We start from the raw sequence: 27,826 nt of genomic DNA, 5'->3' as shown, positions 1-27,826 counted from the left end.
CGTTGTGAAGACTCGCCCAATCCCCATACTTATAACAGCGGGTATCAGCTTAGACTTCATATTGTGCGCTCCTCGTTTAGGCACAATAATGGAGGCGATTGGTTGGAATAGCTTGCGGATGTTCGACTTGTTTGAGCAAAGGCTGACGCATCTTCACACCGTCTCATTGCTTTCCGCCGAGCCACCAAGTTGATGTGGAGGCGGCAAGCAGACCCCGGGAAGTATTTGCCCAAGAGCTTTTCCGAGGAGCTTTGGAGCTTTGGTTGGTTCTTTCAAAGATCAACTAAAGCTCTGGGTGGGTTGGATTGCAGGGCGTGCCTTGGACACGAGGGAGCATCTTACATGTTAGTCTCAGGGGGGCTGTGGCTTTCGAGGTGGCGGGCCGTTAGTATGCTGTTCTTGGTACGTGGGACGTACGAGTACATGACAGCAGGGGGAGCAGGTGGCGAGGATATCGTGAGGCTTCATTGATGTTTATGACCATATCCCGGACAAAGTTGTGGCGTCCAGAAGCCAGAGGCCAGGCTGCCAAGCTGCAGCTGGTATATGCGAGCATATATCTAGGTTGATTCTCGTATTCATCCGGACTTGACGGAGTCATGTTGGAGCGATTGATAATCCTGAGAAATCACAAACAACTGGCTTAGAAACCGTTGTTGTTTCTTTCTAGAGGCCCCGTCGATGAGGTGCATAGCTTCAACATAAATGTCCGCCGGCGGATGCCGCATCCCGCAGTCAGAGTCCGCAGCCCCGCGCGTTCATCTGCCATGCAATGCAACCCGGATAGATGGCCGGAACTGCCACATTTGGCCGCATCAACATGAGTCGTGCGGGCGGCTGGCTGCGTGCATTTTATCAATCAACTGAATACTGAATGTTTGCTTCACTGATGCAGTTTGACCTGAATAGAGCAGCGCCCAGCCGTTCATTGGTCGATGCGGGATCGCGGACCAGCGAGAACCCCGGCTTAGCCAAAATCACTTCATCGTCTTTATCCGGCGTCAAGACTCTACTCTGGCACTGAAACAGTGACAGGGCCTTGCCGTGTCAAAATTTCCCCCGGAAACCCTGTCAAATTTATCCCAACTTGCCGCCGAACGATTCAGCATTGGCCAAATCTCGGCCTGACGGGTGCGATCTGCTCCACTCGGACGGGTCTTTACCAATTTCTTATATACCACCGAGGTGTGATGAACAGGTTCCCATATAAGAACAAGGGGGCTCGCTAATTAGCCACCATGTCTTGCGACAGGAGCCTTGCCGTCAATCCACCTGCGCAGCGGCGCAGTCCAAGATATGGCGCCTCTACGGATACACAGGCACAGAGACAACGACATTCCCCTCGAGAGCCCGCCAACAACGCCTCGTTCCGACACTGAGAAGGAAGACGGCCGACCAGAGGAAGTCGATGACGATGACGACGGCAGCGACGAAAATGCGCTGCGGCCCCCGCGCCCGGTCTCTCTCGCGATATCGACGCATTCCATGGCCAAGAGGCCCGAGTCGCTGCTCCACGAGTCCTGTTTCCTCTTTGTCGTCTCCATGGCGCAGTTTCTAGGACAGACTGGCCTCGCTCTCTCCATCATTACCGCTCACATCATTGGGCGGAGCTGGGAGCATGTAAGCGATGGCCAGCTGAGCTGGTTTGCAGCTTCATTCTCTCTGACCAACAGCACCTTTATTCTCGTCGCCGGCAGGCTCGGTGACTTGTATGGCCATAGACGGCTTTTCATCGCCGGCTTCTTCTGGTATGGCTTGTGGTCTCTGCTGGCTGGCTTCAGCGTGTACTCGACATCGACGACATTCTTCATCTGCTGCCGTGCGTTTCAGGGCATTGGAGCCGGATTGGTGCTGCCAAATGCGGTGGCCATCTTAGGGAGGACGTATCCTCCTGGGCGGCGGAAAGAATTGGTGTTTAGTCTCTTTGGAGCCACTGCCCCAGCTGGATTCAACGTCGCGGGCGTCTTCATCGCACTGTTGGCCCAGCGGGTATGGTGGCCCTGGTCTTACTGGATCATGGCTATATTCTGCTTTAGCCTTGCTGTTGCGGGGATCTTTGTGATTCCCAAAGCGCTGGATCCGCCTCCGAGAACAGAGTCTTCGATTAAACAGGGAAATCTATTCGACTTTATTGAGCGAATTGACATTCCTGGCGCTCTTTTTGGCATCACCGGTCTTGCTCTCATCAATTTCGCCTGGAACCAGGCCCCGATTGCCGGGTGGTCAAACCCATATGTTTATGTTCTTCTTATTGTTGGATTTCTCTCTCTAGCTGCGTTTGGAATTGTTGAAAGCAAGGCAAAGTTCCCTTTGATCCCGACTTCTGTTTTTACGGGGGATCTTGGCTGGACTCTAAGCTGCATCGCGGCAGGCTGGGCCAGCTTTGGTATTGGTCTCTACTACTACTACCAGTTTATGGAAGTTATCAAGGGCGACGAACCGCTCCTTGCGGTAGGTAAATGGGCTCCGGCGCCAATCATGGGCATCATCGCAGGCCTCACAACTGCGTACCTACTCAGTCGAGTATCACCGAGTGTCATCATGTTTATGGCAATGTGTGGGTTCCTTATTGCAGCCACGCTTCTGGCCACAGCTCCGGTCGATCAGACCTATTGGGCACAAGCGTTTGTGATGGTGTTGATCTACCCTTTTGGCATGTATGTGGATGGGAGAGCATCTATCCTATCCGTTGAAGGTGATGTTAAATGAAAGGACTAACCTGGTTATTAGGGATATGTCGTTTCCTGCGGGAACCATTCTTCTAAGCAATGCCATGCCGCGCGAGCACCAAGGCCTCGCAGCATCTCTCATTGCTACAACAATCAACTATTCCATCTCCCTAAGTCTGGGGTTTGCGGGGACAATTGAGACCCAACTAAATCATCACGGAAGCGATTTGCTCAGAGGATATCGATCGGCGTTATATTTCAGCGTAGGTTTAGCAGGATTCGGAATGATCCTGACGTTGCTTTTTATGTTTGTGTCGTGGAGACGGAGCCGAAAACCGGCCAGGTCAAGTACTCCGGCGGCTGTTTAGCTGCATCATCATGTCAATTCAATATTTATGTCCGTTTATTCTGCAATGATATATACATGTACCTAGTAGAGAGACCTCTCTCAAGCCTATAGCAGGTAGGTTCAGGAAATATGTCGGGTCACGATGCTTTTGCCAATGACGCTATATAAATGAATAAGATTGTGCCAAACGCCATGGTGACCTAGAAAAGGAATTAAGGTTAATTATGTGAATGAAGTAAAGCGAATGAGTAGCAGCCATCTTCATTTAATAGCGAATTTCGCTTGTGGTTTCTCCAAAGAACGGCGCCTCAATAGCGCTGACATGGCGGTTTAATGCCAAGATTTCACATAGAAAGCAATGATTACATACTGCCGGTGCGGAACTTCCGCAGTTCCGCAGCTCCGCATACCCGATGCTTCGTCTTGCTGCATCACTTGCAGAACTTGATCGGCCCAAACGATCATTCAAGGAAAGCGATTCGAGTCGCCTATCATTGCGAGTTGTGGCATTTACCAATTTGGCCGCTTACACGGAATCTCACAGCCGAGGCGCATATGTTGTATCCCGGGTGGATATTCCGCAAACCAGCTCCGCAACATATTGATCAGCTACTACCCACGACCAGAACATGACATCCTCCTCGGGTGAGGAAGCGCCGGCCAACTATGCCCGGTTTGCCTGCGATCCTTGTAGGAAAGGAAAACGGAGATGCGATCGAACCCTTCCTCGTTGTGCCTTGTGTGCTAGGAAAGGCGCCCAGTGCGTCTATCTCTCGCGGCGTCGGTCTCGTCAGATACGGTCCGAGGGCCGCTCAGCCACGCCAAACACTTTGTCGAGCTCCAGTGCGACTATATCGCGCCCGGATAGCCAATATGATCACCGGATACCTCAATCTACTTCCATTGTGACGCCCGTGACGCCCGTGACACCTGTGACTCCTACAACCTCCAATGAAACCGCCACCGCAACCGCGATATACTTTATCGCTCCGCAAATCTTTCGACAGGCACAGCTTGAGCTACCCCGGATCCATCCCTCTATACCGGCAGATATATCACCATTCGAAAATGATCCTTCACGTATTCGCAACATTGCGTATACCTTCTTCGACTCGATCCACTGGTGGATGCCGCTGATCTCTAAAAAGGGATTCTTTGCACATCTGCTGAACCCCTTGGCGCAGCGACGGAGTGAACTTAGTCTTCTCATCATATGTATGCAGCTGTACTGCGCACGCGATCTTAACACAGGGACGGGGGCACTTGATGTTACTGCTTTGTATCATAATGCCAAGAGACTGCATTTTGAGATGGAGGCGGCAGGAGTTTTGTCGCTGCGGGTTCTTCAAGCTGGCATCTTGATTGCGCTTTATGAATTCGGGCAGGCCATCTATCCGGCTGCGTATCTGACGGTTGGAGCTTGTGCACGCTATGGTACAGCAATTGGGGTGAACAACCTGAGAGAGGAATCGCCGAGTGAATACACAACTCCACGCTCAATGTCCGAAGTTGACGAGCGGAGACGCGCGTGGTGGACCATCTTATTTCTGGATCGGTGAGTCTGAGTGAGGCATGGAGAGGATCCCCTGTCTGGTGGTGGAATAACTTTTTCGCAAATTGTCATTAACAAATGGATAGGTTTATGAACATCAGCAATCCTAACAGGCCTCTCGCGACAAAGAACCCAACCTTTGACGATTTGCTCCCGGTTGATGATAAGTTATGGGATGATGGGGTAAGAGTTTTCGCCTCCAGTTTCATCATTAAACTGACAGTATCGTTAGACTGCAAAGCCAAGTGACGCTTTCAGCATCTCTCAAGGCTTTTCTCTCAAGATGGGCATGTTTTCTAGGCTTGGACAGGCCACTTATATGCTCAGCCAGGCTCTCGATCTTGTTTGCCCGGATAATCACCAAGACCCAATGGAAAGGGATCAGCAGATAGCACAGCTGAGGCGAACTGTTCATGCGTTGATTACAGTCTCAAACGCCGAAGCTAGTGTGAGAGAACTGAGGACATGTGCTGGATTCTGCCCCCAGTTATCGATTTGCTCCAGGTAAGAGGGCTCAAAATTGAGAGTTGCGTGATACGGTGCATAACGTTGACCAACTATAGCACAATATTTCTGCTCCAGGAATATCAATGGCGGGCGAAGAGCAATAACATGGATCTCATACCCAATTACATCTCTGCGAGAGACACTTCGGACGAGACGCTGTCTACCTTGGACCATCTGGCGACCACCGCCCAAGGCTTTCGAGACCAGATGGTAGATACCACTTCAGTTCTGGTTGCCACACCATTTCTAGCGCATGTCGCGTATCAGGCGGCCTTATTTCTCATCAGATTAAGTCGAGGCGAGCCCGACGATATTACAACTCGGAGGATGTCACTGTTCAAGGAGCTGCTGCAAGATATTGTTCCTCGCTGGAAAATGGCCAGTACGTTTATTGCTAAGGTGGAATCGCGTTTTCTTGTTTCATTAGACTGACTGCCATTAGGGGTCTATTTGGACATTTTGGATGCTCAAGAAATCACAACAGCTTCTGAGGCAGCGTGCGGCCCCCGACCGTTTAGGTACAGCCAGGACCCGGATCAGTGATCAGAATCTCCTGGTATATTACACATGCATGAAATATCTTGGATATTATTTGTAATAAAAGATTCGATATTTTGTTTCTAGTTTGGTTTCAAGGGTCTTGATGACGAGATATCGGACCATGGGAGTACTATCTAGCCAGCATCTGGACATTTCAAAGTATTGTAGCTGCACATAACAATGGACTAATCATATAGATATGGTTTACAACATTTTAACGTTTAATTTCTACTACTATCATAATGCCTTTGCAGTTGTTGAAAATGATGATGGTATATCTGTTAGTGGTGACCGGCTTTGCTCGGCCCAAGAGCCGGAATTCCCCCACCAGGCACAAAGCGCTCCACGTTCCCCACCATCGGATCACAGCTGCATCTTTTCGGCCTCGAGTGGTTCGTTCTTCCGAACTTCCCACCTTTTGCTGCGTAATCAAACCGCCCATAGATCTTTTCCTCTCTCTCTAGTTGCTCCCTAAAGCTTCCGCCGAGCTGCCGCTGTCAATTCTTCAAGCACTTGTACTCTCGATTTTCCTCTCTACGATTAGAGCAACAGCCCTAGACAGCATCGGCCGTCTCGATGGCCTCGGCGCCAATCATGCGAAGCCTCTCGAGGCGTCCTCTGCTGCACGACTTCTCGCCGAATCTGGTCTGCCGTAATTGCAAGCTCCAGCGTCGCCAATTTGCGTCTGCTCGGCCTCCAGCTTCGGGGTTGGCTGCTTTGTCCTCGAGGCAGCTGCTCTCTGTAACTGGTCCCGACGCGGCCAAGTTTCTACAGGGAATAATCACTGCCAACGTCGTCTCTAGCAAGGGCGAGCCTCGAACCGACGCCTTCTATACGGGATTCCTGAATGCGACAGGAAGGGTGCTGCACGATGTCTTTATATACCCAGTTCGGGGCGACCCGGCGCAAGAGGGGGACGGCTTCTTGATCGAGGTGGATGCGGCGCAGATCAACGCGCTGGCAAAGTATATCAAGCGGTACAAGCTTAGGGCCAAAGTAGCCTTTCGAGCAATAGAATCGGGCGAAATATCTGTTTGGCATGCGTGGAACGACACTCCCGGTTCGCAGCTCAACATCACACCAAACGAATCTAGAATTGTCTACGAAGACCCTCGAGCGCCCGGTTTGGGATACAGAATCATCCAACTTGCGGGCCAAAAGGCGCCAGAGGTGGACATTGATCAGACGACCGAAGATGCATACACGATTCGTCGATATCTACACGGCGTCGCAGAGGGCCAGGACGAGATCTTGCGCGAACAGGCCCTGCCCCTCGAGAGCAACATGGAGTTTATGAACGGCGTCGACTTCCACAAGGGCTGCTACGTAGGCCAAGAGCTGACCATCCGCACCAAGCACCGCGGCGTGGTCCGCAAGCGCATCCTGCCCTGCGTCATCTACGACAAGGCCAAGGCGGCTCCCCCGAGCCTCGTCTACGAGCCCGAGAGCGGCTCCCCCGAGACGCTGACGGCAGACATGATTCCCGCCGAAACCAGCATCGGGCGGTCCGGCAAGCGAGGCCGCAGCGCCGGCAAGTGGCTTCGCGGGGTGGGAAACATTGGGCTGGGGCTGTGCCGTCTGGAGATTATGACGGACGTGGTGCTGCCGGGGGAGCAGGCGGCGGCGACGTTCAAGGATGGCGATGAGTTTGAGCTGGAATGGGGAGAGGAGGATAACAAGAGCGGCGTCAAGGTCAAGGCCTTTGTCCCGGAGTGGCTGAGACGGAAACTGGATGAACAGCACCAGTAATGAGCATAGACTTGGTGTGTGTATTACTATTACTATGAGGCAGTATATTTCATGTGTGTACGAGTCGTGTACGATATTTGGACGAAAGATAATGATACAACCTTTCTTTGGACCAGATGTGGCTGTTCACAGTGCGATTAAACGTGTCGGCGCACCCACAAAAGTATACAGGCCAGGAATAACACTCAATCTGCCCATGAGGCCTTCAAGATTATTTCTCAAGCTCTGAACCAAGGCCCTCGATAATTTCCTATAATACAATACTGCATATTCTGGCATCCTTTCTATTGGTATCGGGCCGGCACTACAAGGCAGAGAAAGAATAGTCACATATTTGGTCTCATCAAGAATCTGACCTTGGACATTGAGGCGAAAAGGGAGTGTATGAAGACATCATATATCGACTGCGACAAAGCAGTACAGACACAAATGTGATGCCTTACTCGTAAATTCAAAGTGTCTCTTATGCCTAATATTTTACTTTTCTCCTATGTTCTCTGATCTATCCAAACATGATTCTCACTATTCAGATTTTTCGACTTTTGCTCCTGTTCCCTCTCCTCATGCTGTACCACCACGGCCTCCAACACCCCATTTCGCCTGCGCCTCGACAACACCAGCCTTGATAGGCGGCAGCTCCCTACCCCGTCCAGTTGGCCACGCCAGGAAATTGGTTTCGGCGAGGTACCTCAAGAAGCGTCCAACAGCTTCCCTGCTAATGCCCTCTCCAGCACTCTCATCGACACCTGTCCACCGGTCTGCATCGGCCTTGAGGACAGCAACAGCATTGCGGTCATCTAGTTCCGGAGCGCGAGTGTTTGTGGGGAGATTGTTCGTCGCCATGTGGAAAAGAGGCATCAGGGCGCTCTGCTCCGCGTCCTTCTGAAGAGGACCTTCCGAGACAAAGGTCTCGAGCTGGGCCTTCCAGTGATCGTAATCCACCTCAGGGACATCGTAGCCGTAGTAGCTCAGGATGGAGAGATACTCGTTCATGCGCAGGCGAGGATGGGCAGTGACGTGGATGACGTGGACACCGACATCATTGCTGCCACTGTTGTTTGCAGTTTCGGCCGGGACGGGGTTCAAGCTGGCTGCGACGACGACGACTGAGACGTGATTGACTGGTACGGCATTGACGCTGTTTACTATGTGAGGACGGCTAGACAACTGGATACAGCCCTTGAGCATGCGGATGAGGAAGTCGTCGTTGTTGACGACACCGGTGGTAGCGTCTCCAAGGATGTAGCCCGGTCGGACGACAGATCCGAGGAGGCCGCGTCTGCCAGCCTCGCGGACGAGTTGTTCAGATACCTGTGGTCCGTTAGAATGAATGTTAATGCAAAATTGGGTCTGCAGAGGCTACTTACCCATTTGGTCTGGCCGTATCCAGTGCCGAGACCCGTAGAACTACCTTTGAGATCGTCTGCTTCCATGACAGCTCCTTGTCCAGACTTAGTCTGCTCATGTGACAAGTCAATATAGTGATCCGTGTCTAGAACACTTGTCGAGCTAACGAATGAGAAAAGCTTAGGCTTGCCCTGGTTACAGAGCCGCAGGGCATCGATTGTTGATAGAACATTGCTACGCTCCAGATGCTTATACTGCTTCACCCAGTGGACGAGGGCGCCGTTATGGATAACGACATCGACAGTATCGCCAAGCATCTTCCAAGTGTCATCATCAACTCCAAGACGTGGCTGTGCCAGGTCACCAATGACTGCACTGAGCCTGGTGGCCCAAGAGTCCTGCCATACGCCGTATCCGCGGAGTGACTTCTGGAGCCGCTCAAGGGCGGCTGGGACGCCTTTCGTTCCACGGACATGGGCGATCACGTGTACATTCTCACGCTCGAGCAAGTCCTTGACGATGAAGGAGCCCAGGAAGCCCGTGGCACCAGTTACAAAGACGGTCGTCTTGCTTGCCGGTGAGAGTGCCGCAGGGTCCGCCGTCTGATATTTGGCGTCGAGGCTACCGAGAAGCTTTTCGAGTGACTGGGCATATGCGGCCTCGACATCCTCCGTCACTTCCGAGTCGCCCTTGCCCTCACGCAGGCGGTCAATCTGGGTGCTAAGAGCCCTGAGGGATGAGTTTGAGTACAGTGTGCTGATGGACACGTTGGCCCCCAGGTTCTTGCGGAGGGTGAGAAGAAGCTGCTGGGCAAGCAGACTGTGCCCACCACTTTCAAAGAAATCAGACTCGGGATGCAGAGTCTTGGCGTTCAGACCATTGACCAGGGTTGCCCACAGCTCTGCCAGTTCCTTTTCGGTGCTGCTGAGCGTTTCCCATCTCTTCAGATCCTCCTCTGAAGCCTCTTCCGAGATCAGGGCCGCATCCGGGAACGGCAGGTTTGGGCTGTCAACCTTGCCGTTGGGGTTCAGAGGCATCTTCTTTAGGAAGATGAAATAAGTCGGGATAGCGTGAACGGGCAATCGAGACTTGAGATGATCCCGGACCTCCGGTTGCATTGGCCGGTAGCGCTTGGAATACACGGTGACGGGCCCGATCTCGGTACCTTGATCCTCAGTGTCTTCCAGGCCGCGTTCTGCTAGCCACTTGAGCCACTCTTGCTCTTCAGGGACAATGTAGCTGACCAGTGTGGGCTCTTCGTTCCGATCTCTTCGAAGCAGAGTCTTACACTCGCGGACTAACTGGTGTCCTCTCAGGTTGCTATCAATCTCATTGAGCTCGATGCGGAAGCCACGAACTTTGACTTGATCATCAGCTCTGCCTGTAATAGCGGTATTACCAGAATCGTCCAAAAAGTGTCCCAAGTCGCCGGTCCTGTAGATTCTGTCTCGTGGGCCTTTGTAATACTTTCTCCAGGGCTCGTTGGCGTGGTCGGCAACTTTGTTATCAGCCTCCACCCACTTCTGGTTGTCGACGAACCAGTTGTCGAGGAACTTTTCCTTGGTTTTCTCCGGGTCGTTCAGATATCCGTAAAGTAGAATGTTAGCAGGACACTTTCAAAAAAAGAAAGAGGAAAACTTATCTCAGCTAAGCCTGCTGCTCTCAACATAACCTCACCGACCTCACCGACGCCGCAAAGCTTGGTAATATCATCCCGCTTGACTATGAGGAGTTGGACGTTCTCGATACCCTTTCCGGCAGGAACAATATCACCAAATTTATCTAAAGCGTTCGGATCTTCGGCGTGACTCTTGATATGGTAGTATGATACGCTGCGGCTCGTCTCAGTGGTACCATACGCGGCGCAAATGTCCGCGTTGGGCGCCAGCTTGCGGAGCGAAGCGCAATCCTTCTTGGTCAGAATATCACCAACGTAGAGAACCCACTTCAATGAAGGGAACTCTGCCTTGGCACCGCCGCACAAGATTTGACCCATGGCGGGCGTCAAATGCACCGCGTTGGGCTTGTGATCGCGGAACCACTCAGCTAACTTTTCGTGGGCGATATTCTCGCGAGCAGGGATAATGAGCTCTCCGCCCATGAACATTGGACTGAAAATGTCTCTCTGGATAGGATCATGGCTTATACCACTGTTATTGGTTAGTAGAGCTTGTGACGGGCATCATCTTTGGTAGAATTTACCTTAGACAGGCAAACTTCGTGTCCGAAGTCCAGTTGAAAGTCTTGGCCATCCATGGGAAGTACTTGGCTAAGCTGTAATGCCTGCCCAACACGCCCCTGAAGATAGTTAGCTAATGTCTAAACTTGGAGAGTTGCCGGATCTCGTACTTGGGCGTGGATGTCGTGCCACTGGTAAAGCTGAGGATACTTGTTGAGTCCGGTCCCACCAGAACATCTGGAGGCGCTGATGCTTTGTTTTCAGCGTCGGTAAAGACTTCCTTCCCGTCAACCTCGCCTCCGGTAAGGTGGCCGTCATCGCTCATCCGTAGCTCGGGTACTCGTATCTTGAGAGATAATTCCTCGTCAATGTACCTCTGGACACGAGGCGCAAAAGTACCATTCTCGTCCCTGGCTCGGCCAATTGTGATCAGGGCCTTTGGTTGTGAGACTTCGAGGTAGATCTGTTGTCTCGCCGGGGGGTACGCGGGGTCTAGGACGGTAATGGTAGCACCGGCAGCAAGGGTTCCCATGAAGGCGATGATGAGCTCGACGGAACGGTAGGCAAAGATCATGACGACATCGCCATTGGTGATGCCAGCTTCATGGAGCTGGTTGGCCAAGATGTTGGACGCCTCGTAGATCTGTTTGTAGGTATATCTCCTCTCGGGCGTGGTGGAAGAAGCCGTTTCCGTGACGCACGGCGCATCGGGATGCTTCAAAGCATTCTTGTGGAATATCTCGTGGATGGCTCCAATGTAGCCTGACCAATCGAGGTCGGAGGTAGGATCAGGTAGCCCCATGCCGGCAGCAATAAGCAAGATCTATACTGAATGGGAAGACACCTCGTATCGAATGTGTCTCTGGAGGATATATAAGCTCAAACTATTATTCTGAAGGAGTCATCTCTGTTGAGGAGGGTTAAAAGAATTCTGCCGCACTCCGATCTTCGGGAGGGGCACTGTATCCTATTATAGTAGGCGGTCGCTAGCAGCCACTACCCTACTGGCCGCATAGTTGAAAAAAGTGGACCTGAGCCGGATGGCGGGGAACAGCGGTAGCAGTACGGACTCCGTAGCAGTAGCAGATGACGTGCAGCCGCTCAGCACCGGTTCCGTAGCTACGTACGAGGTATACTTGACAAATCTTGTTTCAACAAGTGTTGCAACGACTAATTCATTTTTTTCTTATAATTCCCCTAGCCGCAGCTATATAAATATCACTTATTCTCATAGAATGTCTTTTCCGTAAAATAAGGTACCAGATTGCGCAAGATTAAAACGATGGCGGAGTGTACACAAGGCGTGACACTGATCCGCAAATCGACCGTGGATGCCGGGAAACATTTTATCAGATTGTGCAAATATTGCTACTCAATGCGCCTACATCAAACCCATGTTGAAGAAATGAAGAAATTTCTCTACAGGACACACCTGATCCTCTATAAAGCTCATTGCATGGTGTATCGAGCATAGGTAGGTGCGTTGTGTAATCTCGACACTCGACCGGTTCTTTTCGGCGGTATTTGTGGGGTTCCGCATCAGCATATTACATTGGCGCGGATTCTGCAAACTGAGTCCAATCTCCCGCGCTGTTTTACTAGAAAATTTCTAGGTGAGAAGTAAAACTAGGCCTAGGATCTGCTTGCATTCGGAACTACACAGAAACTTTTTCTTGCCGCTGCGAAAGCAACAGCGGCGGTACGGAACCTACAAGGCTAGGCCTTGTTCCTGGATCTGCTAGTACCTACTAGGTAGAGGTACGGTTTACAGTGAAAGCACAGTACAACCTTGAAGCCATATGTGGCGCCCATATGATTCATCCCCTGTTCAACATAAATGCTACAAGCCAAGCAAGTGAGGATGACTGCCACTTACATGCACCTCCCATAGCTTGAACTATCATTGGTTTGCTGATTGAAACGTGGTGGCAGCGAATAATCCTTCTGCAGTACTTGCAGGACACCAAATCGATTTACTGGCTAAAAAGCTGCGCCTTAATCTCATTTCCCAGTAACCGCACTAGCTCAGAATGCACATAAGCACTCTCTTAACACCTCAATCATACCTTATTCAACCCGGTCTAGAACCATCTCAAAAGGATGGCCTTGGGTCTATTGTTCTGGGCACTGCAAGGGTGGCCTTACGCGAGAGACGAGGCATGGACTGAAACTTGCTAATAATGAGCCATTCTGCACCACCGTGGTTGGATCGTCAAACAACCGTCAGCATCGCCTGAATGACGCAGGATTTGCTTCCCTACAGATGCAACGGTAGGGCTGAGAGACGGCGCTCCACAACGGCTCGGAGCTGAGAAGCGCTTGTTGAGTTGAGTTGCTGGTGATCACCTGAGTGGTTGACGGCAAAAGAGCCTTGGATTCTTGGCCTTGGCCCCCTCGACCTTTTTAGGCTTTGGCTTTTTTTTTTGGTCATGGGTATTGGATGTGCTAAAATGCGTAGCGCATGGAGATGCTTGAAGCAAGGGACGATGGGCTATGGCTGGGGCTGACCACCTAGTCTCATGGGATGCACACCATCACGAAGAGCTTATTGTGAGGCCGGCTTTGTAGCTGTGGTCATGCCCCTTCCGCCACCAATAGTCAGTCATTGTTTTGGTAAAAAGTGTTCACTCTGGGGAGGGTAACGGTAACCGACGATCTGGGCTTTGCGGGGAGGCCGCCTCAGATGAGGACTGGTGTGTGTCTTCTGCCTGATTTATATATATAGGTATAGTGTATAAGTGGTGTTCAGACCGTGGTTCTCATTACTCACAACACTCACTCGCCCAAGCAATCATACACACAAGATCTGTGAAAAATCGTCCTGATGGGTTCTCAACCTCCTGTCCACAAGCGGCTCATCGTCTGTTGCGATGGGACGTGGATGAATAGCGACAACGGCTACGTAGAGCCGACTCTAGAGCATCCTCAGGGAACGCTTCAAGTACCTTCGAATGTGACGCGAATCAGCCGATGTTTCAAGCGGCGGTGCAATGATGGCACACTGCAAATTATATCGTATGAATCCGGAGTAGGAACTGGTAGCAATGCCATTGACACCCTCACCGGCGGCGCATTCGGCCTGGGTCTCTCAGAAGTGAGAAGAACCGCACTCTCTTCGGAAAGCAAATTGAGCTGACTTGGAATGTAGCGAGTCCGCGAAGCGTACTCATACCTATCCTCCAACCATATGGACGGCGATGAAATATTTCTCGTCGGATTTTCTCGAGGGGCCTTTACAGCTCGATCGGTCGCAGGAATGATTGGCAACCTAGGCCTTCTCACCAGGGAGGGCTTGGAATACTTCTATCCCATCTTCAAGGACATGGAAAACTGGAACAACGACGATTACGACGACGAGTTCCCAGGGCAGCCGTTTCCCAATAAACCTAAGGGACCAAACGCAGCCGCCGTGTACCGAAAGAGGCTCGAGGAGCTGGGGTATACCCGCGTTTACCAGGAGAATGGCGAGTTGATCAAGATCAAGGCCGTCTGCGTTTGGGACACTGTTGGTAGTCTGGGTATCCCCAAGGTTTCGTGGCTCGACAAGATAGGCATTCATCCCTCAAACGACGAATAAGTCTCCCTTCTATTTGCTCTCCAGATACATGGCATCGCAGGAAGCTAACCTCCACAGCACATATAAATGGCATGATACATCGCTGTCGGATCGCATAGAACATGCCTTTCAGGCACTTGCTCTGGATGAGACTCGTGCTCCATTTTCCCCAGCTGTCTGGGAACGTCTTCCAGAGAATAGGTTGACGACCGATCTTAGACAGGTCTGGTTCCCAGGAAACCATGGAAACTGTGGTGGAGGTTGGCCCGACCAAGAAGCCTCTGACTCTTCACTTGCCTGTAAGTGTTATCAAGCAAGAGAAAAGCCGTTAGAAAAAGGAGCTGAGCCAGAAACTGACAATTGGGCACATAGGGATGATGGACCAGATGGCATCTGTCGGAGTCGAGTTCGATTTATCATGTCTCGAGAGGGTCGCACAAAAGACCATCGGCTACTACAAAAGCCTGCAAACTACAAAGAAGAAGGGTCCAAAATGGGCTGTTGATCCCATCTATTCAAGCAACCAGCCAGTGCGGCCGTGGGCACTTGGGTCCATCAATAAGGCTGGCAGCTTCATATACAAACTCTCGGGATTCGAAGACAGGACGCCTGGTTTATACAAGCGAACCGATCCGAAGACAGAGCGTGACACCAACATCTTCTTGCAAGACACCAACGAACGAATTCACAGCTCTGCCAGAGTTCGGCTTGCTTGCAAAGGTCTTGGATTGGACGATAAGGGAGTCTGGAGCTGTCCATCCCTATCCAGCTGGCAGTTGAAGCATACGGATGCAATGTTTCAAGACCCGATACCTCACAACCCCAGCTGGTGGCAAGGCCCGCCCGATGAATCTGGGCTGGATAAACAACAGACTGGAAGATGGATTTGGGAGTTCGCGGGGCCAAAGGGTTCTGCGCCTACGGACCCCAAGCAGAGGATCATGGTGGAGGAGCCATTGGGACCTTATGAACGATATCTGCTTCAACTCTCAGAGGGAACACCAAACGTCTATCTGTTTGCCGAGACTCAAGATATTGACTGGCAGGGTAAGAAGATTCCCGCCCTAAGAAGCGGCAAGGAGTGAGGCGGTCGAGGAGCTGCCGCTTGGAGATTGATGATTTAATGGCAGAGTGGTGACGTTCACAGACAATTGAGCGTATTTCATCAGGATATAATACGGCATTGGAATTTGGAAACACGGCGTTTTATAGATGTGAATAAGGCTATCAATGGGATTTGCACTATCTTGAGTACCTCGTGCTTTGTTCATTGTGGCAAGTTTGGAGGCTTCTTAGAGTCACGTGACAGCGTATCAAGCTAAGGCGCGAAGGCGCGACTGCATTCTGCCACTCATAAAATCTCATAAGCATCAGGCAGGCGCCGTTTGAACGATATCAAATCTCTGGGAACTTCTTCTCTTCATTCAAATTACCTATTTCAAAAACCGATTTGTACTAAAAGCTTTGATTCTTTTCTTTTTTGACTTCTTCAGCGGCGACATACTCTCTCCGAGTCGTTATACCAAACTTCATCTCACACATAAGTCGGAAGAAATCGACAGACTCTTGCAATGAGTGACGACAAGAAGGCGGACCTTTTAGGGTTCGCAAATGAGTATGCGGACAAGAATATTGACCTCTATGAGCTCCTCGGGGTGGATGCTCTCACTCCCAAAGAAGACATCCACCGAGCTTGGAGAAAGGCGTCTTTGAACTACCACCCGGACAAGGCGCGCGAGAACTTTGATGCAGCAAAATGGGAGCTATTCGAGAGAGCGAGGGACATTTTGTCCGATCCAAATGCTCGCGCGGCTTATGATCAGTCCCTCAAGGCCAAACTGCTGCGCAAGCAGGAGCGCGAGGCTATGGACAGGGAACACCAAAAATTTGCCGATGATCTTGAGGCCCGCGAAAATGCTCATAGACAGCAGAGACAGCAGCAGCAACAGCGAGAGCAGGAGAAGTTGGATAAGGAGCGGAAGCGGCTGGCAGAGGAGCAGCGTCTCCACGAGGAAGAAAAGAAGCGACAGGCTGATGCAGCACAGGAAATGGAGGACCTGGCCGAGGCTAGGCGACGACTGAAGGAGAAGAAAGAGGAAAAGGCAAGGCGGAAACAGGTCAAGGAATCGCTAAAGGCCACGGGTGCTGTCAAGAAATCCTCAGGGCCTGCAAATGGTGCCGTTCTGGTTCCTGGCGATTATCTTGTGGATTTCGGCTCAGTAAAAAAGATGTACTGGGAACTGGTTTGCGACAAGTTGCGAGCTGTTCAAGCGGTGAGAAACCTGCAGAAGCTGGACGTAACGAATAGCGAGGAGCTCGAAAACGCCGAGAAGGAAATGAGGGAAGCCAGACAACGAATCTACGATGCAGAGACGAAATTTCAGCAAGACGCGACTGTCTAGTTATTCCTACGCAGAGGAAATGAGACATCACAAACCCATTTGGCTATATCATCTGTCTACAGTTTGGCACGAATTACTCAAAAATAGCCAACGCCACGTTATTCAAATGTCTTGGTCTAGGCGAAGGATGCTTATAGCATTACCTCCCATGATGGCCGTTGCCTCTCCCGACCCTTCACCAACAGCCTTGGTCACTGCTGCTGCGTTCAAACTCACGCTCTCCCACTCTCCTTGCTCATCTGTTTCAAGAGGTGGGAAGAAGGGATGATCAGTTCCGAACATCAATCTATCGGCCCCGGTGGCGTCTATGGCCGCCTTGAGTCCAACTTCGGAATAAATAACCGCGTCAAGGTAGATCTGTTCCTTCAAAACTTCCCAAACTGTCCGCCGACCCTTTCCAACTTTGCCTTCTCTCACAAGCTGTCCGTCATGCAGGACGCAGCTTTCAATCCTGCCTGCTAGGAAAGGAAGGGTCCCTCCGCTGTGGGCCAGGATCATTCTCAGATCTCGCACCTTGTCAAATACGCCCGCCAAGTACATCCGTGTCACTGCAATGGTGGTTTCCATTGGAAAGCCAAGGGCGAGGGGCAAAACGTGACCGTACTCTGCGCTGGCTCTAGGTCCCCATACTTCATTTGGAAGTCCATAATGCGGGTGCAGGAAGACAGTCAGGTGGGCCGCTGCCACAGCTTCAAGAATAGGCAGTAGAGCGGGATCATCAAGTCCCTTGCCCAAACCTGTGGTGCCGAGGATAATCCCTCTGCAGTATTTGAGGCCTTGTACATGTGATACCGCGGCCAGCAACGTCTCAAGAGGCGCGGTTAGAGGCAGAGTTGCAAAGAAAAATAAACGTCCAGGATGCTCGCTGCACATTCGCGAAAACTCTTCGTTGACGGATTCAGCCATCTTCCCCGACTCAGCGGCACTCAGGAAATCAAGCCATGGATTAGCCAGAGATATGACAGAAATGTCGATACCATGGGTGTCCATGAAATGGACCTTTTGAGCAAGCGATGCGAAGTGAGAAGTGAGCGGCCGTCCAGGAAGTTTAGCTGTGGCATCTTGAGTGGCTTCTTCAAGAGATTTGACTTCGGCTTCGAGGAGTATCAGGCGGGGATCAGCGGCCTGTGGAAATGTACGGACTAGAGGGATCGCGGAGCGGGATTCGAGGATCTTGATATATGACGGAGGATACATGTGCGTGTGGATGTCCACAACGCGCATCTTGAAGGCCGCCATCTCACACTGGAGGAGAATCGATCTTGAACAGGCAAGCTTCAGGCTTTTGCTTAGGTGGAAGAGGTATGATGGTGGGACAAACTCATCTTCCCGTCGGCAGCATAGCGGGGGTATAGCCCTCGAGTGGTTTAACTGCAGCACACGGGTTCATTTCAGCGACCTCCTTCTTAGCGACGCAGATGTTACACTGATACGCGGATCCATTGCCATCAAAACAACACCTAACAGGCAAGCTAGAGAGTCTTGGAGAGGGGCATGGCACATCAAAGGTCATTGCCCCGCACCAGTTCTCAACTCTCCACCGTGATAATCAGCCCTTTGCACCAGTCAGCGTCCAGCGAATCAGTCATCCAATGCACACACCCCGGACTAAGCAAACTAGCTGCCGTCTCTTGACCCCAGCTTATCGCAGGCTTAAGCTTTGGCTCGAGATACGAAGTGCTTTTTATCTCACCCAGTTTGGAGGACCTCATACAGTGGCACGACTCTGTCCTTCAGCGCCCGCGCTATCGCGTGTCAGAGGTTGCATTGGAATGGGGAAGTTTGTAGCTCTGCGCTAGTTTGGACTTGAGTTTTCCATATAAATACCTATGACAATACATGTAGTTGGGCTGGATTTTCTTGATTAAATACTCTCCTTGGACGCATTAATATCCATGAAATTAAGCATACTCTTATCCATACGAGCGTACAATGGCGACTGATGCTGCAGTGAGCAAAGATGGGCTTTTTATTCCCGTAAGTACATTATTTGACGCTTATTGCATGATGCTACGTCATGTTTGATCAATGAATGGAATTTTAAACTGATCGCATCCGCATGTAGCTCATCGACTTCTCCAAGTTCTTGAGTGGCGACGCAACTACACGGCAAGAGACCGCCAAGGCCATTCTCAATGGCTTCCAAGGTGCTGGTTTCATCTATCTCAAGAACCACCCCATTTCGAAAGACACAGTAAAACACACCTTCGCCATGTCGGCAAACTTCTTTGCACAGCCTCTGGAAAAGAAAGCGGTACTGGGATGGACCACTCCACAGGCCAACCGTGGCTACGTGGCACAGGGGCGTGAAAAGGTTTCCTTGCTGGAGGACGTTGCCGAGGTGGAAAAGATTCGTAGCGCAGTGCCAGACTTGAAGGAGAGCTTTGAGATTGGCCGCGACGACGAGGAAGGCCACCCGAACAACTGGCCTAGCGAAGAGGGCTCAATTACTGGCTTCAAGACGGATATGAAGGACTTTTTTGAGCAGTGCAAGGCTTTGCATATTGAAGTCATGCGGGCTATCGCTCTGGGGATGGGATTTGAAGAGAGCTTTTTTGATCGGTTTGTTGACGTTGGGGATAATAACCTGCGGCTGCTACACTATCCGGAAGTCAAGTCTGAGATTTTCAACACCCCAGGCCAAGTTCGTGCTGGGGAGCACAGCGTAAGCCGCCAATCACACACTGCGTCATGATTGCTTAAGGGAGTTCATTTAACATTTCTGATATAGGATTATGGATCCATCACACTTCTCTTCCAGGATAATCGGGGTGGATTGCAGGTCAAAAGCCCCAACGGAACATTTGTTGATGCAACTCCCATGGAGGATACCATCGTTGTCAACGCCGGCGATCTGTTGGCGAGATGGAGCAACGACACGATTAAGAGCACCATTCACAGGGTAGTTGAGCCGCCGCGAAAAGAGGGCGCGACGTATCCCTCACGATATAGCATTGCGTAAGTGGATGATGATGCAATATTTGATGTTCCGCACTCTAATGCATGGACAGCTACTTTTGCAACCCCAACTTCAAGGACCTTATCGAGGTGTTACCGGGAACATATGCAACGGAGAAGGAGAAGAAGTATGACAGCATCAATAGCGGCGATTATCTCGTCCAGAGACTCACCGCGACATATTAAACTGGTTGTTGAGATGGCCAGTATCAAGGCGAAAGAGCGTGTGAGTGCACAGGGAAATATATGTACGATATGATCATTCTATCTCGACGACTCGGTGACAAGGGGGAAGCGCCCGCGCTGCTCGGTTACATGATATTCCATGATTAAACCCTGCAACCTGGCCTGAGGATTCACCAGGATATGGCCCATGATAGCGATTTCAGCCGCACTCTGATGAGGGGCCGCGTCATGTGCAGCTGTGGAAGAGGCACGGAGTATGTGGGGGTGGCTTTTGGTTAGCGATCCTATGAGTGCGAGTTAAGATAACCTTTTGACTTATAAAGGGCAGCCCTTGGGGGCCTTTCCATCTCTCATCATCTGACCTGAGCATGTCTTAAAATCACTCGGCCCCTGTCATGGAGCTACTTGCGCCGTGTAATAGCACTATGTTGTGTTATAGACGCTCGACGCACATGTGCACCTGAGCTATAGAAGTCATTCAGTTGATTATGGTTTGGGGCAGCTCCGAAAAGGCCGGCAGCCGCACGGCTGACAGTGAGATTCATTTGAATGATCAGGATATTGAAGCGTTCTTTATTCGCAACGGATTTGATGTGAGGACTCGAGATGCGTGCGATGAATATGCTCGTGTGCGGTTCCCTGGCCTGGAAGCAACGCCGACGTCGACACAGGGCTATTGCTCTTATACGTTGAATCTATCAAAGGATTATTTGCTGCAGTTTCGGCCAGAAGCTTTCATGTTGGATATGGATACTTGCAGCGAGGTGAAGGCTATTTATGGCAAATACGCTCCGACAACCACGTACCTAGGCAAGGTCCAAGACATCGTGATACAACATCTCGATAGCCATGTCGGATCACCAGCGATGCACGTCTACCTGCATAAACGGATCCCGGGAATCCCTCTATCGGAGTTTCGGACGAGGCGGAAGATGAATGGCCGTGAAGCTGACGACAAGATATACAACAAGAGGCTGATGCGCGGCCTGGCCAAGGTTTTTGCCATGGGATTTCGCGGGCGACAGCCTCTCGGAGACGTGGCGATGCTAGCGGGCAGCATTTCCAAGGGAAGAATCGGCGAGTCTATGAGGTGGCGTCTCGGCCTTTTGAATGGCCTCCCGGGAGAAGATTTGCGAAGGCACGTCTCTGGAGCGCAGAGCCGGCTTGACAGCGTAGAGGCGTCGGATTGGTGTCTTACGCACGGAGATGTTCTTCCGGGCAACATGATGGTCGATGCAAAGACGGGACGATTGACGGGACTCATTGACTGGGCTGAGGCAGAATGGCTGCCCTTTGGGATGGCTCTGTACGGCGTTGAAGAGGTCCTCGGAGAGCACGTTCCGTCGGAAGGTTTCAGATATTATCACGACCACGAAGAATTGCGTCAAGTATTTTGGAGAAAATTCTTGTCCTTGACTGGACGAGAGGCGATGCAGCTGAGACAAGTGGAAGCAGCACGAAGGTTGGGTATCTTACTCTGGAGGGGCATTGCGTTTGACGATGGGAGGATAGACCGAGTTGTGGAGGCCGGGAGGGACGATTCGGAGATACAGAAGCTGCGGCTGTTTCTAGAGGCGCCGAGCGTGTTGGAGAATTCAGATAAAGTGCGTCATCAAAGCATTTTTTGGGATTTTGGATACTTTTCGTGTTGGGGAGGTGTTGAGTGGATGAGAATGAGGAAGAGGAGGGCGTTTTTGAGAAGAAGTGGTGATGAAGGCAGAGATTCGGAGTCTGTTGTACAGAATGTCATGGGGAAGAGGTGACACATTGTGGTTGTCAGTTTGATGTGATGTAGAGCGAAATGGCCAGCCAGCATAATGAATAATGAAATCTTTTCCTTTTCTTTTATCTGATGCATGTTTACTAGAATGGGTTATTTCCGGGTACACGCATCTCAACTCTTCATTCACCGAGCACAATGTATGGTGTCAATGTCCCTTCATCATGTGCCTTTTGATTCCAATCATCGTCGATACTTTACATTTCTTCAAGAGGCCCAAGTTTAGAGAAAGCTCGAAAAACTCACACATAGCACAACACAAATATCAATACTCCAACTCCTCTCTACAAACAAACCACGCCTTGTTTACACAACAAGCCCTTCTTCGGCCGCCTCATCTCTCTCCAAGCGCTCCAACCCAGTTCCGACCGCTCCGTATACGCGCAGAGGCACAGGCACGTCAAAGCTCTCGCACGCCAAGTTCTCAACCGCTACGAGAACCAAGCCCCCCTTGTCGTCCCTCGAAATCTGCTCCAGCAGTGGGAATGGCGTTTGCTGCCCCCTAAAGGCATCGTGCCCCTGTGACGGCACGACAAATTCGACGCGAATCTTCCATTCAAAGCTGATGCCACTTGTGACAAATTCGGGCGTAGCAGAGATGGGTATCGTAGGGGTAAAAACCACCCGTCGGGTGAAGAGCGTGGATTCAGACGAGGCAACGTACACCTTGCGAGTTACTCTGTGAATACTCGAATCTGATCGCAGGGACAACGTCGAATCTATTTTTTCCGACGATTCTAAAGTTGCATGTACCGCGTAGCATGGTATGTCGGCATCTGAAAAGTCGATAACCATGGTCACGACCTCTCCTAAACGGTAAGCTGGTCGGGTCAGCATTACAACGCCGACCCTCTGCCCATTCCGCGCAATTTCGAATCGATTGGCGCTCTGCTGTCCTTGTCCAGTCAGGTTGCTCTTCATAATAGCGAGACGGATTGCCTCTTTGGCCGAGGTCGTATCGTCAAAACTCGACGATGATAGACGCCGTAGATCTGGAGTCGCCGTCGGAGACAGCAACAAGCCGCCTGCTTTATCACCAGGTCGATTCGTTAGGCCGTCGACGTATGATAAAAAGTCGCTCATGGCAGCTGTTGCCCCGGTGACCTCGCGTTCCCTATGGCTCTTCTGCTGCTTCCCAACCATCTTCACCAGGGCTTCATCACGAAGCAAGATATAGGGGTTCATGAGATCATGCCCGAGAATCTCGCCGTAATTGTTGACGCTCCCCAAAACACGGAACGGTACTTCAACTGTCCGGACATTCTGTTCTCTAGCGCCTCCTGGTCTCTGAGTGCCAATGACCAGACTGTATGAAATCTTGATGGCCTTTCCTTTATGTGTAGGAGGTAGCCCTCTGGGGAGCTTGAATGTGTATTCAAATGAGCGGCTCTCGCCGGGAGCCAGCTGTAAGTCGACAAAGAGGATCGACTGCGGGGTGCTCAGCAGGGGAACGGCCTTTGAGTTTGCAACACCACGCATTTCCTTGATGGTGCTCAACTCTCCGCCACCGAGAAAATCGCCCAGGGAATTGCTTATGCTTCCCCAGCCAAAGCCCCGCAAGAGGCCATTCTCTCGACGACCCGATTCCAGTCCCACCACTCCACCACCTCGCCCGCCAACAACGGCCTTCTTTTTGACCTGTTCAAACGGTGCAAGGCTAATTAGGGAGCCATCTAGTGAAAAAGAGCCCTGGATTTGGGCAAAGCCCATCATGAGCGATTCGGTCCTTGACTGGTGCAAGGAGAAGGCTGAACCCCGGCGCGGATACGTTGGCCTCCCAGGACCTCTGGTCAGGGGCTGCGCTACATATTCCGAGGCCAGCGTCTCGGACGAGTGATTGCTTATCGAATAAAATTCACCACTGCTCCGGGGTGTTCCTCCAGCCATGCTCGTGCTAGAGAGTATACGCGCGGTAAGAATCGGTCTGTCGGGCGCAGGCGAGATCTGCTCCTTTGAGCGTATAGGGATAGGGCTGTCGACCGGCCCCGTCCTTGGACTTAGATGGCTATTGTTGCCCGAGGCTTTTCGAGGGCTCGCAATTGGTTCCGAATCTGGTGCGGGTGCAGCGGGGAATCGGAATTCGGGCATGGGGCTGGCCAAGGTTTTGGAGGACCTGCGCTGCACCGAGAGAGTTGACGACTGGGGGCTCCTTGGACCACCGCTAGGTATCCGACCAAATCGATCGGGAGGATATGAAGCAGTGAATAGCGGAGAAGATGTTCCTCTTTGTGAGAATGAGCCTTGGGGGGTGTCAGTCAGCCAATTGGTTGTCCATAGTCATAACATAGCTTGCTGAAGTAGTTGCAATACCTGATTGGGGAGTAGAGGGCACTGTGGGCGGCCCGCGAGACGCAATCTGCAAGCTGCTGGCGCGATTATGCGAATGACGCGGCTGTCGTGGGGAATTTTCATAACGCGGCGACTGTGAATGCTCGTCGATGGTGCTGGTGGTTGATCCGATGGAGACGATGGACACGGATCGTTTGTGCGCATGACCCCGGGGGTCGCCGGGAACGACGGACTGAGGCCATTGGATCGAGCCCTGCCGGCTTCTTGTACTCGGCGATGGCACGCTTAACGATAGAGCCGCACGCCTATGGCCTCTGGCCGATGCAGCCGCCTTGCCCCGGGTTTGAATGGGCGACGCAAGCCTCTGCCTCTCGGACTGCGACTGCGACGGAGGGCGCGAGTGAGCCTGCTGCTGCTGCTGCTGATTTGCCTCGGGGGCAATGTTTCGAAAGGTGACGGTGCATTGGACCGCCTCGCCCGCGAAGACGGTCTGATCGCGCCAGTGGACGAAGACTCGGATGTTGCTGAAGCTGTCGGACATGGTGACGGCCCTCAGCGCAAGGCGGGAGCAGGGCGGCGGCCAGGACGAGGCCGAGCCGACATTTCCAACTCTGCGCTGCGTCTAGCCTTGCCTGAGGAGCACCGCACAGACACAGCTGGGCCGAGAAGGAGAAGTGGTGACGGGAGAGCGAGGGAAAATGGCGATGGTCGAGTACGGTTGAGGTGGCAACGTCATGGTGTTGAGTTGATTCGAGCAGGGCGCTGGAGCTGCTGTCTGTCAATCCAGGCCCTGGAACAATCCGCTGGGGCCGGGCGGCAGCCAATCAGCGCCGGGCTCCCCGCTGCTGCAGGTCCCTGGAAGCTTTGCGCCCCTCACTGGCGCTTGTTCTTGTTTGCACAGGGCAAGGATGTATGTATGTACCTTTTGCTAGGACCTACCTGTCTGGGTGCACTTGAATGCTCGTATTTCGATGTCTAGGATGGCCAATGCTACTCTGATTCAGCCTAATCTAATGGCGAATCTGTCTGGGTCTGAGCTCGCCGCCAATGAGTTGCAACAAAACACTCCATTTCATTCAATGATAATGTAGATGCGTATTCACTTGTATGTACAGTAAGACGGAATTGGGAGATGAAAATCAGCAGCAGAGTATGCAATTCAAGGCTCCCATTTCCCTGCACTCACTTGCATGCACAGCATGTCATATGAGATGAGAGACATAAGAGTACAGCAGTGTGGCCAAAGAAGGAAATGGAGCCCAAAATGAAGACACATTAACCATCAACGAGTTGATAGCTTCCGCCCATGCGGATGACCAAAGAAGATTCCCATGATAAAATAACAAAAATAATAAACATACAACAGCCGATGTTCGCCAATGGTCACGTACCTGGCAAGCAGAGGTCAGAAAAAGCGAGACGGCAAAATAAATAAGTACATACATTTAGCGATATAAGCACCTAATTAACCCATTAAGTGCTTTTGTAGGGGAACGCCTATTCAGCCAGCATCTGAAATTTACTATATACCCAAATATAGAAGTAATTAAGAGAGGAATATAGATATAGTAGTAGCTATTAGAGAAGAGTCTTCCTATTTTCACAGTAGCATATTCCTATTTTCACAGTAATACTCCACACCACACGTTAGAGTTACCCCCCAAATCGCAATTGCCACACCTACACACCAAAATACAGTGTAACGCACTGGGAAACGATATCTTCATACAAAATTACACTTAGTACAACTATTGACTATCAATTCCTTCCAGAAATGCGATTCCAATGCCCTCTAATGCTTCCTGATGCCTTAAATTGATTACACAACGCCCTACATGCCGGCAAGCTCATCAACATCGTCGTCGCCCGGCTGGGTGGCCGGGATAACCTCAATACAGTCCTCAGCCTCGTCCTCGTCCTCGTCCTCGTCCTCAGCCTCCTCAACAGCAGCAGCAATTGCTGTAAGCCGTGCCGTAGATACCCTCCTTCCTCCTTGCGACCGGCTGCTTGTAGTTCTTTGTGATGAAGTTCCCCGGCTGCGGCTGCGGCCGCGGCCCTGTGACGACCTCTGCGAGCCTGTAACTTTAAATTGCGATAGATTGCGGCGCGCGCTTGGCTTCGCACGCCGCTTGAGGCGATGTGACCGTGGAGTCTGCTTGGGCTGCCGTCGCTGCGTTGATCTCGATGATCGCGGCTGCGGAGCCTCATCCTCATCGTCGTCGGCTATTAGTGCTGACGGTACCGTCATCTTCTTGTTATTTGGAAGGCGAGGCCGGCCACGGAGGTTCTGGATAATATCGGGGTCGCGGATTCGAAGCAGGGGCTCGTTAATGTCCTAGAACTAAGCAGTTAGTAGCTTTTTTATAGAAAACAAGAGGAAATCTTACCAAAGGCTTGGTTAGCTACTATTGCGGGTGGACATTTTCCTTGCTGAGGGCCTCGCTGTCTTCTAACTTTTTGAAGATTGTGTGGCTGCAAGGGAGTGCGTATTGCTGTATAAAGCTGCCGGTGTAAGGCTTCAGCGGCTCAGGCATTAGGCCGCGGCTTGACGGCATCGCGGCTACGGCCAGGCGATGTTGCTGTGCGAGGAGATCAACGGCGACGTAGCTGACGGTCATCGGGATGTTGCCTAGCCAGTCCTGCTGCTGGATAAAGCGCTGCCGCTGCTGCATCTGCATCTTAGCCGCCTTCTGATTGTAATTTTGCTCTTTCTTCTGCAATATTGAGGCGATAGCGTTGTGAAGGTGTAAGAGATCGCTTGTGCCGGTGATGAGGAACGATTTTACGTCTTTATGAGCTGTCTCGACGGGACTGTTGACTCTCTGGCCGAAGTTGCGATATCGTTTGATGAAGCAGCGAGCCTACTGCTCCCGCCACGGTATATATTCCCTTGAGATATACTGTAAGATGTGGTTTTGTTTGGCACCGTAAGTTGCCTTTATCTTTGCCTACGCTTGGTGGAAGCCGTCTTCGTCTTCAGTATAGATAACTTGCTTCTAGGCGCGGAATATGCCCTTGCGAGACTGGGGGTCGGCGGCGGGCAGCAGGGCAGCGCAGCTACGCTTAGCAATCTCTTGCTCGGCGGCGCGGGCGGCGAGGTCATCGTCAACTTCAACGGCAGCGTCGTCAGCGCGAGCTCGAGCCTTGAGGAGGTCTTCGTTGCCTTCAGCAACCTCAGGCTCGTTATCGTCAGCTTCGTTATTGCTGCCGCCGTCTTCGCTCTTCCACTTCGATCGAATTCTTGCATTAACGTTGGCGTTGACGTGATATATACACAGCTGCTGCTGGGCGCTAGGAAACACGGCCTTGAGCGCGTTTTTGAGCGCCATTTCCTTGTCTGTGATTATTACAGTCGGCGCCGGTATATGAAGGTCTTGACGAAGTTCCTCGAGTCGTTCGCATAGCCAGAGAAAGCCGTCCTCTCGCTCTGTATTAATGAGGCCAAAGGCGAAGTTGGCTACTGACTTCTGGTCCGTGATGTCTATAACCTTGAAGAGATATATGTGAAATCGGTTGGTTTTATATGTATTATTAAGGCCAAGGACTTCCGGGAACTGACGCTACATCGTCTCTGACTAAGGATAGGTCCACAAGACGCCTACGACCTTGTTGTTAGTATTAAACTTGATATAGTGACGAAGCTTGTTATCTTTAAGCTGCTTGATTTACGCTTGAGTTGCTGACAAGCCGTTGAGTGCCTCGATCCTGATCTTCTGCCTGTTATTATATATGTCTGACTGACGAAAGAAGGTAGGCTCAGCGG

The 27,826-nt window shown here is 51.5% G+C and overlaps 12 protein-coding genes across 12 annotated transcripts; 7 read left to right on the top strand and 5 right to left on the bottom strand.

Annotated features, from left to right (window-relative positions):
- Window positions 1-1,485: 1,485 nt before the first annotated feature.
- M431DRAFT_75031 (hypothetical protein) lies at window positions 1,486-3,037 on the top strand (the record flags this gene model as incomplete). The annotated part of the gene is made up of 2 exons (XM_024922298.1): window positions 1,486-2,657; window positions 2,731-3,037. 2 exons carry the CDS (start codon window positions 1,486-1,488, stop codon window positions 3,035-3,037), a joined length of 1,479 nt encoding a protein of 492 aa, XP_024779129.1.
- A 440-nt stretch (window positions 3,038-3,477) lies between these two features.
- M431DRAFT_134847 (hypothetical protein) lies at window positions 3,478-5,808 on the top strand. Its single transcript, XM_024912521.1, has 5 exons — window positions 3,478-4,573; window positions 4,657-4,753; window positions 4,803-5,074; window positions 5,134-5,459; window positions 5,520-5,808. Exons 1-5 carry the CDS (start codon window positions 3,648-3,650, stop codon window positions 5,618-5,620), a joined length of 1,722 nt encoding a protein of 573 aa, XP_024779128.1. The 5' UTR covers window positions 3,478-3,647; the 3' UTR covers window positions 5,621-5,808.
- A 143-nt stretch (window positions 5,809-5,951) lies between these two features.
- Window positions 5,952-7,561, top strand: M431DRAFT_504376 (hypothetical protein). Its single transcript, XM_024918467.1, has one exon. It carries the CDS (start codon window positions 6,194-6,196, stop codon window positions 7,364-7,366), a length of 1,173 nt encoding a protein of 390 aa, XP_024779127.1. The 5' UTR covers window positions 5,952-6,193; the 3' UTR covers window positions 7,367-7,561.
- A 171-nt stretch (window positions 7,562-7,732) lies between these two features.
- M431DRAFT_107600 (hypothetical protein) lies at window positions 7,733-11,802 on the bottom strand. Its single transcript, XM_024911651.1, has 5 exons — window positions 11,063-11,802; window positions 10,916-11,011; window positions 10,356-10,863; window positions 8,734-10,302; window positions 7,733-8,677 (listed from the first exon to the last, which is right to left on the bottom strand). Exons 1-5 carry the CDS (start codon window positions 11,692-11,694, stop codon window positions 7,928-7,930), a joined length of 3,555 nt encoding a protein of 1,184 aa, XP_024779126.1. The 5' UTR covers window positions 11,695-11,802; the 3' UTR covers window positions 7,733-7,927.
- Window positions 11,803-13,660: 1,858 nt separating this feature from the next.
- On the top strand, window positions 13,661-15,789 carry M431DRAFT_134840 (hypothetical protein). Its single transcript, XM_024912520.1, has 4 exons — window positions 13,661-13,986; window positions 14,041-14,465; window positions 14,530-14,747; window positions 14,821-15,789. Exons 1-4 carry the CDS (start codon window positions 13,717-13,719, stop codon window positions 15,531-15,533), a joined length of 1,626 nt encoding a protein of 541 aa, XP_024779125.1. The 5' UTR covers window positions 13,661-13,716; the 3' UTR covers window positions 15,534-15,789.
- Window positions 15,790-15,808: 19 nt separating this feature from the next.
- On the top strand, window positions 15,809-16,901 carry M431DRAFT_303934 (hypothetical protein). Its single transcript, XM_024914172.1, has one exon. It carries the CDS (start codon window positions 16,020-16,022, stop codon window positions 16,848-16,850), a length of 831 nt encoding a protein of 276 aa, XP_024779124.1. The 5' UTR covers window positions 15,809-16,019; the 3' UTR covers window positions 16,851-16,901.
- On the bottom strand, window positions 16,902-18,264 carry M431DRAFT_303943 (hypothetical protein). Its single transcript, XM_024914173.1, has 2 exons — window positions 18,172-18,264; window positions 16,902-18,111 (listed from the first exon to the last, which is right to left on the bottom strand). Exon 2 carries the CDS (start codon window positions 18,087-18,089, stop codon window positions 16,953-16,955), a length of 1,137 nt encoding a protein of 378 aa, XP_024779123.1. The 5' UTR covers window positions 18,090-18,111; window positions 18,172-18,264; the 3' UTR covers window positions 16,902-16,952.
- Window positions 18,265-18,782: 518 nt separating this feature from the next.
- M431DRAFT_478520 (hypothetical protein) lies at window positions 18,783-19,994 on the top strand (the record flags this gene model as incomplete). Its single annotated transcript, XM_024915684.1, has 4 exons — window positions 18,783-18,827; window positions 18,916-19,515; window positions 19,582-19,808; window positions 19,862-19,994. The coding sequence occupies 4 exons, from the start codon at window positions 18,783-18,785 to the stop codon at window positions 19,992-19,994; spliced, it is 1,005 nt and encodes a 334-aa protein (XP_024779122.1).
- A 488-nt stretch (window positions 19,995-20,482) lies between these two features.
- M431DRAFT_76019 (hypothetical protein) lies at window positions 20,483-21,757 on the top strand (the record flags this gene model as incomplete). The annotated part of the gene is made up of 1 exon (XM_024922420.1): window positions 20,483-21,757. The coding sequence occupies one exon, from the start codon at window positions 20,483-20,485 to the stop codon at window positions 21,755-21,757; it is 1,275 nt and encodes a 424-aa protein (XP_024779121.1).
- Window positions 21,758-22,080: 323 nt separating this feature from the next.
- M431DRAFT_2048 (hypothetical protein) lies at window positions 22,081-24,604 on the bottom strand (the record flags this gene model as incomplete). Its single annotated transcript, XM_024913376.1, has 2 exons — window positions 22,081-24,014; window positions 24,085-24,604. 2 exons carry the CDS (start codon window positions 24,602-24,604, stop codon window positions 22,081-22,083), a joined length of 2,454 nt encoding a protein of 817 aa, XP_024779120.1.
- A 1,123-nt stretch (window positions 24,605-25,727) lies between these two features.
- Window positions 25,728-26,741, bottom strand: M431DRAFT_13739 (hypothetical protein; the record flags this gene model as incomplete). Its single annotated transcript, XM_024912562.1, has 2 exons — window positions 25,728-26,398; window positions 26,484-26,741. The coding sequence occupies 2 exons, from the start codon at window positions 26,739-26,741 to the stop codon at window positions 25,895-25,897; spliced, it is 762 nt and encodes a 253-aa protein (XP_024779119.1). The 3' UTR covers window positions 25,728-25,894.
- A 318-nt stretch (window positions 26,742-27,059) lies between these two features.
- M431DRAFT_478516 (hypothetical protein) lies at window positions 27,060-27,392 on the bottom strand (the record flags this gene model as incomplete). The annotated part of the gene is made up of 1 exon (XM_024915683.1): window positions 27,060-27,392. One exon carries the CDS (start codon window positions 27,390-27,392, stop codon window positions 27,060-27,062), a length of 333 nt encoding a protein of 110 aa, XP_024779118.1.
- Between the last annotated feature and the right edge of the window lie 434 nt (window positions 27,393-27,826).

Source organism: Trichoderma harzianum (genome assembly GCF_003025095.1).
Source record: "Trichoderma harzianum CBS 226.95 unplaced genomic scaffold M431scaffold_2, whole genome shotgun sequence".
NCBI classification, from domain to species: Eukaryota; Fungi; Ascomycota; class Sordariomycetes; order Hypocreales; family Hypocreaceae; genus Trichoderma; species Trichoderma harzianum.
This window is presented reverse-complemented; position numbering and strand designations above follow the sequence as displayed.